Source organism: Balaenoptera musculus, chromosome X (assembly GCF_009873245.2).
Source record: "Balaenoptera musculus isolate JJ_BM4_2016_0621 chromosome X, mBalMus1.pri.v3, whole genome shotgun sequence".
NCBI classification, from domain to species: Eukaryota; Metazoa; Chordata; class Mammalia; order Artiodactyla; family Balaenopteridae; genus Balaenoptera; species Balaenoptera musculus.
This window is the reverse complement of record NC_045806.1, coordinates 61,378,738-61,392,439: the sequence shown is the minus strand read 5'-3', so window position 1 is coordinate 61,392,439 and position 13,702 is coordinate 61,378,738. Positions and strand designations below refer to the sequence as shown.

Genomic DNA, 13,702 nt, shown 5'->3' with positions numbered 1-13,702 from the left:
GGGAAGCAAATGTAGTCAATTCCCAATCATGTTCAGTGATGAAAAGGAACAGAGACACATTAAATTTAAATGGCTGATAATATAAAATTAATTTGCTTGAAATATCATTTTATACCTACACTCGAATATGAATTTGTCTAATGTTCTGGAAAGTCACTTCAAACAAAATACTGAAACCCTAATATAAGCACTAACTCAGAAGCACTGATTCCTACAGTGGTAAACATCACCTTTCCAAACTAATTCAGTGCATCAATCTGAAGCAGATCTGGTCTCTATCTAAATTTGCTGGCTCACATCTTTCCTGGGACAAGGAGATAAAGATCTTGGTTTTAATGGGCTTCAGTTAGAGCTTCTGCTAATCAGGAATAAACAAAATCTACATTGTATCAAAATACTTAACTGACAAATACAGATGATAATTTCAACAAGAACATGAAAGCAACATTTGCCTTGGAAGAATTGTAATATGGGTAATCGATCAATTAATCTCAGTTTATTATGACAGTCTTCAAAAATAAAGGGAAAAATATAGTGAAGTCCTTCTAGGCTCCAAAGGGAAAATGCAGTCCATTCTACACCAGCTTTCCTTCCTTCCCCTGAATCTTTGCTGACTTCTGTCAGCTTTGGTTCTTTCTAAGAAACTGCCTTCTGTTTTTTCTGTTTTTTTTTTTTTAAACAGAAGCCCACAACAGCTGCCTATGGGGCTATAGGAGTATAATTGATAATCAAGTAATCAGCCAGCCACCATTGTTAAAATGTTTTAATATCAATGTAAAATGAGATCAGGGTTTTACAAGCAAGTTTCAGAACATGAACATCCTTTCCTAAAATGATTTATCTTCCTTTCAGAAGCCTAAATATGAACACATATAAATCTTAGGGATTTTTTTAATATCATGGTATTTTGTCCCATTTTAATACATCTACAATTGACAAACATGCAAAAGAACTAAGTTCCAAATCAAAGGCCTCTATTAGAAACATCCAAATTAAAAATGAAGCATTTTAATTTACTTATTGGCCATACGCCCAGCAAGAAACCATCCTTTCCCCCATACCTCAGAAAAATCACCACCAATTCATTTCTAGGGCATTGATGGCATTAACAGTATTTAGCCCTCCCTTGTCAGCATCCAGACATCCCTGGTTCAATCTAAGCAAATTAATGTTACAGTTCCAGTTGCTGGAAATGCCCCACCATCGTCTTCACTGCATTACACTTGACAAGGCACCTACCAACAATGCACAGGGTAGGAAGTGAGCCATGAAGAACATAATGGCTTGAACGAAGAGCTAACTGTATACCCTGGATCTGCCAACTGAGTGAGGACATTAATGGAAACGTAAAATTCTATGAGGCATTCTTTTTTCATCCTCTCCAAGTTACCAGTGTGTATTGTACTAGGAAGTAAAGAGTAGAGGAAGGTGACAACAGCCACATACATGAAATCTCCCTAGAACTAAAAGCAAACTAAACAAAATGCAAACTAGAGCTGGCCAATGAACTGACTCCCATTTGGGTTTTATTTGTGGCTGCAAGCAACCTCTAAACTGAGGTTCATAAATTAGGGAACAGTTTCAATGCACTGATGGATCAGCAATTTGCATAAGAACATTATTAAAATATTTTTGAATAGTTGTGTGTGCTTCATTGCTGAATTTGGTGCCAATGGTCAAGAAATAACTAAATAAAAAAATAAACCTCAAGTATTTCCTTTTAATATACCCACTTCCAAAAATTACATAGTATCTTTAACACAATTTTCTATGTCATTCCTCAAGTGAATTAGTCAAATAGGTAGAAACTCATAACTGTAATATTACACAATAGAATAATTTTCCTTCAATAACTTAGTCTGTTCCAAAGTATTTCTGTCCAAAATGTGTAGGCGCAACAGGATGAACTTCAGTAGTTAAAATTGTGATCTCTGGAAACTCTTGAATGATTGATTTGGCACCTTCAAAAAATAAAAGAGAATTGTCATTATGGCGGAATTTTTTGATAACATTACTTGGAATTCAGTAATTTTATAATCAGTCATTAGGTCTAATATTGACAGAAGACCGAGAGCAGTGACCTCTGGACACATAGTCAGACTTGGTTAATCTCTTAGTTTATATAATATCTGTATCTGAAAAGTTTTGATAGTAGTCAGACTATGTTTCCACCCACTCACTAATAAATTCTTAGAATCAAACTGTTTTCTCTCCAAGATTTGAAAAATATATTCAGTTATAGCAACTTTTCCCCTGAAGAGTCTTTTTTTGTTTTATTTTAAAGGCAGCTGGAATACAGAGAATACAGTCCTTTCTGGAAACTGGATCATACATAAGATGCTGGTTTCTCAACTGGAACACTGTTGAAACAAGTGCAAAGACTTCTTTGTTATGTTAGAGAAAGCTAGCTTTTGAGAAGTTATGACTCTAGCTTGGGTGGGGAGGAGATGGAGGAAGAAAGGAAAGGGACTAGCTAGGATGCCAGTCAAACTAAAAAGCCATAGCAAGGCTACCACGGAATAAGATTTTTTCATCTATAATGTCAAAGAATTAGTATACTATTCTAATGTATACTATTACAACTAACACGGTTACTTTTCTACTCCCAAAGACAGAAAACCCAATAATTATTTGGTTATCTCAATGTTTACAATGCCACCTCTGTTATATGGATGGATAACCAAGCAAATTACCCTTTGTCACCATCAACATTTGAACTACAGGTAATTTTTTATTATGAAACAGCAAAATAATCAATGGCATACTAAACGCAGCCCTCCCAACTGGTTTCTCTGTAGCCTCTTCAGGGTTGGCTGAGACTTGGAACCTTCGGAAATGAGGAAACGCCCTAACTAGAAGCCACATATTTCTCTTTCTTTTCGATTATGAAACAAATACAAATTCATTGTAGAACATTTGGAAAATACAAAAAAAAAGCTTAAAAAAGAAAATGAATCACTTAGAATCCCGCCACCCTAAGACAACCACTATTAATACTATGTGATTTAAAATGAAAATTGAAATAGTATTGTGCATCTGTCTAGCCTTTCGTGCTGAGGAAAGATTTATTAGGTCCCATCTTAATCCAAGTCTGATTTTGGTAGTCATAATAGTCATAATTTGTATTAGTCATCTCTAAACTTGGTGATGACATTTTATACTATTCTAATGCTGCTGTTTATTCTGCTCTGACATTTACCAGATTTTTTGATGTCATTAAATATTTTTTCAAAAACATGATCTAACAGTTATATAATATTACATTCTTTGAATATACAGTTCACCCTTGAACAACATGGGGGTTAATCCACATATATAACTTATAGTTGACCCTCTGTATCTGCAGTTCCTCTGCATACATGAATTCAACCAACCATGGACTGTGTAGTACTGTAGTTTTCAGTATTGAAAAATATCCACGTATAAGTGGACCCACACAGTTCAAACCCACGTTGTTCAAGGGTCAGCTGTATATTTATTTAACCATTTCCAAGTAAGTCATTTATATACTTTCAAATTTTCTCTTACATGAAATACAGCTCTACAGTGACTATCCTAAATGCTGAATTTCTACATGCCTTTATGATTATTTTCTTAGGATACTTTCACAATCGTCTTAGATTACATGGCAAAAAAAACTAGGGTCTTAAATTAGACTTACCTCTCTCAGGAAATGGAGGACACAAGTTCTTTCACTGTGCCCTTTGAGCAGAAGTCTAACTTTACAAACTTTTGATCTTTGCTTCACACTGCAAAGCTTACTTCAGTAAGACCACAGGGCTAGCTAGAACCTCGAGTTTCTTGCTGTTTGAGAGCAGTTTTCAGGCTCAGGTGGGGAGCCAGAAGAAATAGTGACCTTTCAGTCATTTGCAAGCTCTACTCAAACAGGGCCACCATGAAAACAACTGCAATCCCCTTCAATGGAGTTAGTTCATACTTCTCCATTTGAATTTGAACAACAGTAGAATGGTGTAAAGTATTACCACTAAGCTTAGAGATGACAAACACAAGTTATAACTACCAAAATTCAATTTGGATTTAATGTGGAAGCAAATGAACTTTTCCTCAGGTTGAGAGGCTGGGCAGATGTACACTTAACCACCCCATGACCATCCAGAGCATGAACTCACCATGAGGAGTGGAAAACAGACTGAGTAGGATAATAACACTAGGTTGAACTCCATGTTCTATGAGAACCTTTACAGCTTCAATTACAGTATTTCCAGTGCCTGAAATAAAGTGACAACCAAATGCATTGGCAACTTTAACATTCATCTCAAAATGTCTTTGAGTTTCTTCGAAGTAAAGGCAGTTTAGTAATGTAACATAAGATACTACTAGACACCCTGAGAAAACCATAATTCAAAAAGAGTCATGTACCACAATGTTCATTGCAGCTCTATTTACAATAGCCAGGAAATGGAAGCAACCTAAGTGTCCATCAACAGATGAATGGATAAAGAAGATGTGGCACATATATATACAATGGAATATTATTCAGCCATAAAAAGAAACAAAATTGAGTTATATGTAGTGAGGTGGATGGACCTAGAGTCTGTCATACAGTGAAGTAAGTCAGAAACAGAAAAACAAATACCGTATGCTAACACATATATATAGAATCTAAAAAAAAAAAAATGGTTCTGAAGAACCTAGGGGCAGGACAGGAATAAAGACGCAGATGTAGAGAATGGACTTGAGGACAGGGGGAGGGGGAAGGGTAAGCTGGGACGAAGTGAGAGAGTGGCATGGACATATATACACTATCAAACGTAAAATAGATAGCCAGTGGGAAGCAGCCGCATAGCACAGGGAGATAAGCTCGGTGCTTTGTGTCCACCTAGAGGGGTGGGATAGGGAGGGTGGGAGGGAGATGCAAGAGGGAGGAGATATGGAGATATATGTATATGTACAGCTGATTCACTTTGTTATAAAGCAGAAACTAACACTCCATTGTAAAGCAATTATACTCCAATAAAGATGTTAAAAAAAAGATACTACAAGACAAAGCTTCATTTGAAGGTGCCTGTTTTTTGTCAATGATGTTATTTTCAATAACAGACATAACCCATATACTTTTCAGTTTCCAAATGCACAACAAGCCCTAAATTCATTCAGTATTTGAGATATCAAATATAACACCCACCCACCACCCCCAACCCCAGGATCTGAGTAAGCTTAGGAAACAGACTAGAATAGGAAAAAAAATACTACCTCCAAAGAGGATAAATCCTTGAGAAAATCATTGCTATACTCATTGGGCTAGAGAAGGGACATATTTCAATGTATTTTCTGTGTTCTATATATTTTGCCTCATTAAATCCTTTGCTTCAATGTGTTAATTTTAAGATAGAAGTTTTTGGAGCTAATAAAGTTTGACTAACGTGTATTCTCTTATTACACAATAAAAATTCCCCAGAGAACTGCCCAGGGCAACTCCAAATCAAACTGAGAAAAACAAAAAACACATTTAGAAACGGTTTTCGCCTTTATATAAGGGTACCTAGAAGGCAGGCACTAAGTTGAATTTAAACCCTAACCAAAGGTTACAAATTAAACACAAGCCACTCACTGAGAATCGGATACATCAGAAGGACTTTTCTCCTGTAAATGTCTGGGGGAAACTTGGCATAATATACTTTGGCTCTTTGTGTCTCCTCATCACTCTGAATCAGGATCTTTCCAATTCGTATGGATCGACAGCAGTCTCGTAAACCTTGTTCCATTGCCTCACCTTGAAGAAGGAAATAAAAAAGAAGGAAAGAGGGATTAGGAGGAGACAGAGTGAAAGTCCAAGAATAGGCCAAAGCAGAGTTTTTGACTGTTATTAATACAATAAATAAAGACATTGTCAAAATGGAAGCAATTCTTCTTAAGCTAACAGCTTTTACTTCTGATATGCTCGTATTTTATACTTAGTTCAGGTCAATGAAACTAGGATAAGCTAGTTTTATTGCTGGCTTGCAAGTTTTAGAGCTGTCATGCTTCCATGATTACAGTAAATAAAGTGTTTTATTAAGCTGCTCCTTGAACTTTTCTAATATCAGGAACATTTTAGTCCTATTATTTTAAAGAAACTGTGTTACTTTCATCTGACAAAAATATAAAATATTTATGGAAGAATGGGGGCTACAGACCAAAGGCTCTGCATTTAGATTAAGCTGGCGTCAAGAGATATCACTTAGACCCAGCAATGACTTCAATGGCAGAGGCTTTGCTGGCAAACAGTGAAAAAGTAATATATGTTCCCTCTCCCCCCCTAGAGAACCACAACCAACACCACCACCACACCCCTGGTTTCTGAACATAGAGCTATTTTTGAGTCTGAATTCCTTTAAGGAAGTGTTTGCCAAAAGTCAATCATTTTCATACCATCGTCAAGATTTTAGGCCATATCAAAATTCTACTTGTATGGTTATTTACTTAATATTTTTCTTTAAATTAACTGTTTTTGTTTACATTTATTTTAAAAGGAAACTTTATACCACTAGTGAAAATATAAAAACAGTTTCTTTCTATTAGGTATGAAAATCAACCAATAGCTATTAAGGTTAAAAACACCCTGTCTATGCATCACCCCAAGGTCATCCTGTATACACTAGGGGTGCGAGGACCATGCTGCTGCCTTAAGGGCAGAAGCCGGACTAAAACAGAAGAAACTGTGCCTTAAAAGCCCATCTCCATTGTCTTCACCAGTTTTAAAAGATTGAACAGCATTGTCCTGAAAATCCTATCGTTGCTTAAGAGCTACCTTCTATAAAAAAGGGAGCTTAAAGCTCCTATTTTATTGGAGATATTCAATTGTTCACAAACAGAACTTCATAGCCAGAGAAGAAAAGGGAATGTTTATATGTGAAATAAAAATCCGGGGACTTCCCTGGTGGTCCAGTGGTTAAGACTCCATGCTGCCACTGCAGACGACACAGGTTGGATCCGTGGTGGGGGAACTAAGATCCCACATGCTGCGTGGTGTGGCAAAAAAAAAACAAACATCTGTTTCCAATGCAAGCAAGTGGGGCTTCTACCATACCTTGGATCTTGTACAAAGAATAATTAAGGAATTAAGTTGCTGAATGGAAATAATCATCCCCATGTAACAGGTATAGGTCCTAATAACAGGCATGTGATTTTGCTGCACAAAGGTTGGTCTAGAAGGACAATCGGTTGGACTCAAATACAAACATTTATAAGACTAGCAATTAGAAATACCTAGAGTTAATCACAGTTAAGTTCTTTTGCCTACATAGTCACATACTCATCAAATATAAAACTAAAAATATTAAACAAGCCATTCAGTCCAGCTCCTGACAGGGTACGACTGTTCCTCACAAAAGAAGTTAAAAAACCAGAACAAAGGTTTTCTCTAGTTGGGTGCTCAGAGTTCTGCAGGCCTGAATTTGTGCTGTATTCCCTCAAAATTCAAGCTGCCCTGTTCTCTCCGAGATAGCATCATTGCATCCTCTTGTTCTCCCACCCTCCTCTGAATCTTTCAAAGCTGCCTTGCCCATGGGGATAGGCCACTAGGGAAGATGCTCTGCAGTTAAAATTAGCCAAACTCGGCAACACATAGGCTATGATTCCAAGGCACCATGAGGATAGACAACACAGGTGGTGAGATTTAAGCTAAGGAAGGCTGCAATTGTGACAGACAAGACCACCTCTCTCCTGGAAAATAGCAACTGCATCTATGCACGCAAAGAGACAAAGTCACACATATGCAAAAACCTACCACTTCTCATTATGCTGACCCCACAGTTTCCCTTCTCAAATTTCACTCCTTCATACTTGTACCCTGTTGGGGAATAAAACCGAAGAATTTATCTTTCATCATTGGAGCGACCTACTTATTTAATAAAGTATCTAAGCTTTAAAGCAGATGGGTACAGAGCAACTCTTGTCCAGACATACTGTATAACATCTTAGGTTCCCTGTGAAAGTAATAAGAAGAGTCATGATTTTTCATATTTACTTTTTAATTCTTCATAGAAAACCTGTGGGAATAATTGGGAGAGGTAGACTTCATCGAGTGGGAACAGACCTTATGATAGAATGATATTCACATACATGTTCCTCAAACTGAATTCACACAAGAATTGTACTCCAAGAATGCTAGAAAGCCCATCAATTCAAACTGGGACCCCACTGTGAGCCACAGCAGAGAGCCTCCTCATTCCGGTCCCTTTTTATGAGCCTCCATTCTGCATTAAAAAGCAGAAGAGAAAGGTTGAAGTAATTATCAGGACATGTTCATGCCTTGGTCTCATCCTGAATTTGTATCAATTATGATGCAGCAAGTTCAGCCCCCAATTTTCATAAAATCAACCTTTGGATATAACAGCTTCCATTATTTACTAAAGAACCAAATCAGAATTTCAAATCCCTAAAATAGGGATCCTTGGCTTCTTTCTGTTAGAGCAGAACAAAGCCCCTTCTCTAATTATCATTTTTAGTGTTCTTTTTCCTTTTTACTTTTCATCCTTTTACCTGGAGTTTCAATGCCAAACCAGCCCACCCATTTGTTAACACCAGAAGCTTCCCTACAGAGGTGAAGACAAGCTGCCAGCAATTCTTAGCTCTGGTCCCAATGTGCCATCATCAAACGCAACACCTGCATGCTGAAGAATATTTATTAACCTTTAACTTGAACTGACCAGCAAGCCATTAACAAAAGGTCATCCACATAAATTTCTTTGCTAAATGTCTCCAAGTTTATTAAGTTGTTTAAAAGAACAGCTCCACGTAGACTCCTCATTTTGCATACTGATTTACTCAGACTGCTTTTTTTCCATTTCCCTCCAATTCTATCTCAGGATTTTTATGAGGAGAATATGAGAGTAACAGCCCCGGTTACCTGTTGGAGTGGTCACCATGCATTCTTTATATGGTAGCTGATTCAATCCCTCTTCCACAACAAGTCGGATCTAGAGAGTCAAAGGAAGAATAAGCTGAGAACTTGCTAAGAATCTCCTGTTAGCTGTTAGCCTCAGGAGCTGAAAACTAGGAAAAAAGTCAGTAACATACTAGGCAAGGATTTAGCTTATGGCAGTAGGAAGGGGGCCCCTATCATGTGTTAGATACAGAGATAGAACCAAATGCCAGGCTGCTTGCTGCTAGGTATCCAACCTCGGTTAGGCACATGATTGCCACTAAAAGGCTCAAGTATGCTTTCTGATTCTCATTCAGTCAGTCCAGGCTATATTATGAGAAATGCAAAACTACAGCAAGTGGCAAGAGTCATGGCAGAACACTTGGAAGTAATATACTTCTGGTTACCCTAGAAATTGTGCTCACTGGAAATTTCTTTGCCTTGTTTAGTACTCTGAAATTGTTAAGTCGGATACTTTTTAACAAAGGCCCACCATAATGCAAAATAAAGCCTGAATTTCTTAGGAGGAAATAAATGAGTGGATGGGGCTGAACCAATTTACTGAACTTGAAGAAGGATCCAGTCGAATGCATTGGGACTTCCCAGCTTAAAAAAAAAAAAAGGCTCCTAATGATCTTAATATGTGGTACAGAGGAAAGAATCCATCAGAACTACTAGGAATAGCCTCCAAAAACCACCAGATATGGTATTTCTATGACTACCCAGAGCCCACTACAAAAAGGCAGTGCTGAGTCTGCAAAGCACATTTTCTCCAATCAATATTACATTACTGACTGAGAATCAGGAACATCAGGGAGAAATGCCAGGCCCCATGCTCTGTTATCACAACAAAACATCCTGCTGCCATTAAAATGATCAATGCTAAAAGGGCCAGCACTTTGTCAACTTGCAGCACCAGAGGGTCAAGGAAGCTCATGAATAGTGTGTGTGTGTGCATACTCACCTCTAGCCACCACCTTCTGTGGAGGTTAATGTTTCTTATGAACAAAAAGTACAAGGGAAGAAGAGGATCATTTTCTTTGAAGAGCCTAGTTCTCCTCCTAGTAACACTCCTCTAAAGAGTCTTACCTCCTGCCCATCTCCTGCAACTCTGGGGCAGAAATTAGTATGTCCAAGCCTTACAGGAGAACATAAAACCAGAAGAAGGGTGACTAAAATATAAAGAACTCAAGATCTGAGTGCCAGGAGAGCCAACCCTGACAAATTCAGGATAGAATTAATGTCCACTATAACAGGACCCTTGTGCTAGAAGAGGCAGTGTACTAGAAATCCTCAACACTAGAAACCTCAACAGCTCCTGTCCCTACCACAATCACAACTGACCCTCCACACCCCACCCCCAACATCAGGACCTTCAAATCCAACTGCAGAGAACAGAGAGGTCCTAATTACCATCCCCTGAGGTGAATTATGCCCTGGGTCCTTATTATCTCATTTGACTAAGATATAATGCCTGCCCTTTCAGGCAAGCATCTTACAATAACCATGAACTTAATTCCTATGTTCTCCAGAAAAATGGCACAAGGAGAGCAAAAGAAAGAGCAATAATTTTCTACCAGTGAACACCAAGACCTCTGTTATCCCCACAGCAGCCACTGACACAATTGCCTTGAACCTGTCCCTTTGGTTTGATAAAAGCATAAAGACAGAATAACCTAACTATCACTCCAAGAATGTCAACTACATTTATCTTTTTTTTTTCATTTTACTGCAAACTTTACTCTTGGATATTTCCTTTCAGATTTCTTTGACACAAGTAAGAACCATTTTCCTAAATTCTACTCCTCAATGAGAGCCATTTCATTGAAAAACAATTTTTTTCACACTACCATTCTAAAACTTGGGATCATCTGTATAAACATACATTCAAGAATCTCCCTATCTTCTAGGCTGTATTTTTTGCATTGTGTCTGGCAAATAATAAAAGTTCACGTTATTTCATCTTATAACCAGTATTTCATATTTTCAGTTTTTTGAATTTCAGTAAGTCTGATAGTTGGCTACTTCTATCATATAGCTGTTTTAATTTGCATCTCCCTAATAACAAATGATGTAGACCATGTTTTCATATGCTTGTTTGCCATCTGTTATCTTTGATCAAGTGTCTGTTCAAAGTCTTTGCCCATTTTTAAAATTGGGGTTTCTTATTGTTGACTCTTTTTTTAATAAATTTATTTATTTATTTTTAATTTATTTTTGGCTGTGTTGGGTCTTCGTTGCTGCGCACAGGCTTTCTCTAGTTGAGACGAGCAGGGGCTACTCTACGTTGCGGTGCATGGGCTTCTCATTGCAGTGGCTTTTCTTGTTGCGGAGCACGGGCTCTAGGCGTAGTGGCTTCAGGAGTTGTGGCACGTGAGCTCAGGAGTTGTGGCTCGTGGGCTCTAGAGCACAGGCTCGGTAGTTGTGGCACATGGACTTAGTTGCTCCGCGGCATGTGGGATCTTGCCGGACCAGGGCTTGAACCCATGTCCCTGCATTGGCAGGCGCATGCTTAACCACTGCGCCACCAGGGAAGTCCCTTATTGTTGACTTTTTTTTTTTTAACATCTTTACTGGAATATAATTGCTTTACAATGGCGTGTGACTTTCTGCTTTATAACAAAGTGAATCAGTTATACATATACATATGTTCCCATATCTCTTCCCTCTTGCATCTCCCTCCCTCCCGCCCTCCCTATCCCACACCTCTAGGTGGTCACAAAGCACAGAGCTGATCTCCCTGTGCTATGCAGTTGCTTCCCACTAGCTATGGATTTTATGTTTGGTAGTGTATATATGTCCATGCCACTCTCTCTCTGTCACATCTCACCCATCCCCCTCCCCATATCCTCAAGTCCATTCTCTACTAGGTCTGTGTCTTTATTCCCGTCTTGCCGCTAGGTTCTTCATGACCTTTTTTTTTTCCCTTAGATTCCATATATATGTGTTAGCATACTGTATTTGTTCTTCTCTTTCTGACTTACTTCACTCTGTATGACAGACTCTAACTCCATCCACCTCACTACAAATAACTCCATTTCGTTTCTTTTTATGGCTGAGTAATATTCCATTGTATATATGTGCCACGTCTTCTTTATCCATTCATCCAATGATGGACACTTAGGTTGCTTCCATGTCCTGGCTATTGTAAATAGAGCTGCAATGAACATTTTGGTACATGACTCTTTTTGAATTATGGTTTTCTCAGGGTATATGCCCAGTAGTGGGATTGCTGGGTCGTGTGGTAGTTCTATTTTTAGTTTTTTAAGGAACCTCCATACTGTTCTCCATAGTGGCTGTATCAATTTACATTCCCACCAACAGTGCAAGAGTGTTCCCTTTTCTCCACACCCTCTCCAGCATTTATTGTTTGTAGATTTTTTGATGATGGCCATTCTGACTGGTGTGAGATCATACCTCAGGGTAGTTTTGATTTGCATTTCTCTAATGATTAATGATGTTGAGCATTCTTTCATGTGTCTGTTGGCCATCTGTATATCTTCTTTGGAGAAATGTCTATTTAGGTCTTCTGCCCATTTTTGGATTGGGTTGTTTGTTTTCTTGTTATTGAGCTGCATGAGCTGCTTGTAAATCTTGGAGATTAATCCTTTGTCAGTTGCTTCATTTGCAAATATTTTCTCCCATTCTGAGGGTTGTCTTTTGGTCTTGTTTATGGTTTCCTTTGCTGTGCAAAAGCTTTTAAGTTTCATTAGGTCCCATTTGTTTATTTGTGTTCATATTTCCATTTCTCTAGGGGCTGGGTCAAAAAGGATCTTGCTGTGATTTATGTCATAGAGTGTTCTGCCTATGTTTTCCTCTAAGAGTTTGATAGTGTCTGGCCTTACACTTAGGTCTTTAATCCATTTTGAGTTTATTTTTGTGTATGGTGTCAGGGAGTGTTCTAATTTCATACTTTTACATGTACCTGTCTAATTTTCCCAGCACCACTTATTGAAGAGACTCTCTTTTCTCCACTGTATATGCTTGCCTCCTTTATCAAAGATAAGGTGACCATATGTGCGTGGGTTTATCTCGGGGCTTTCTATCCTGTTCCATTGATCTATATTTCTTTTTTTGCGCCAGTACCAAACTGTTTTGATTACTGTAGCTTTATAATATAGTCTGAAGTCAGGGAGCCTGATTCCTCCAGCTCCATTTTTCGTTCTCAAGATTGCTTTGGCTATTCAGGGTCTTTTGTGTTTCCATACAAATTGTGAAATTTTTTGTTCTAGTTCTGTGAAAAATGCCAGTGGTAGTTTGATAGGGATTGCATTGAATCTGTAGATTGCTTTGGGTAGTAGAGTCATTTTCACAATGTTGATTCTTCCAATCCAGGAACATGGTATATCTCTCCATCTATTTGTATCATCTTTAATTTCTTTCATCAGTGTCTTATAATTTTCTGCATACAGGTCTTTTGTCTCCTTAGGTAGGTTTATTCCTAGATATTTTATTCTTTTTGTTGCAATGGTAAACGGGAGTGTTTTCTTAATTTCACTTTCAGATTTTTCATCATTAGTGTATAGGAATGCAAGATTTCTGTGCATTAATTTTCTATCCTGCTACTTTACCAAATTCATTGATTAGCTCTAGTAGTTTTCTGGTAGCATCTTTAGGATTCTCTATATAGAGTACCATGTCATCTGCAAACAGTGACAGCTTTACTTCTTCTTTTCCGATGTGGATTCCTTTTATTTCTTTTTCTTCTCTGATTGCTGTGGCTATCACTTCCAAATCTACGTTGAATAACAGTGGTGAGAGTGGGCAACCTTGTCTTGTTCCTGATCTTAGTGGAAATGGTTTCAGTTTTTCACCATTGAGGACAATGTTGGCTGT

General features: G+C 38.0%; 1 protein-coding gene across 2 annotated transcripts in view; it reads right to left on the bottom strand.

Annotated features, from left to right (window-relative positions):
- Nucleotides 1–751: 751 nt before the first annotated feature.
- Nucleotides 752–13,702, bottom strand: part of UPRT (uracil phosphoribosyltransferase homolog) — a 30,567-nt gene continuing 17,616 nt past the window's right edge. Inside the window, exons 3-7 of one of the 2 annotated variants that reach the window (XM_036840859.1) lie at nucleotides 8,852–8,921; nucleotides 7,730–7,792; nucleotides 5,573–5,734; nucleotides 4,131–4,229; nucleotides 752–1,961 (exon numbers count right to left, since the gene is read on the bottom strand). In XM_036840859.1, coding sequence (XP_036696754.1) covers nucleotides 1,855–1,961; nucleotides 4,131–4,229; nucleotides 5,573–5,734; nucleotides 7,730–7,792; nucleotides 8,852–8,921 — 501 coding nt within the window. In that variant the 3' untranslated portion in view covers nucleotides 752–1,854. The remainder of the gene's footprint in view (nucleotides 1,962–4,130; nucleotides 4,230–5,572; nucleotides 5,735–7,729; nucleotides 7,793–8,851; nucleotides 8,922–13,702) is intronic. The other variant, XM_036840860.1, reaches the window with a different exon arrangement.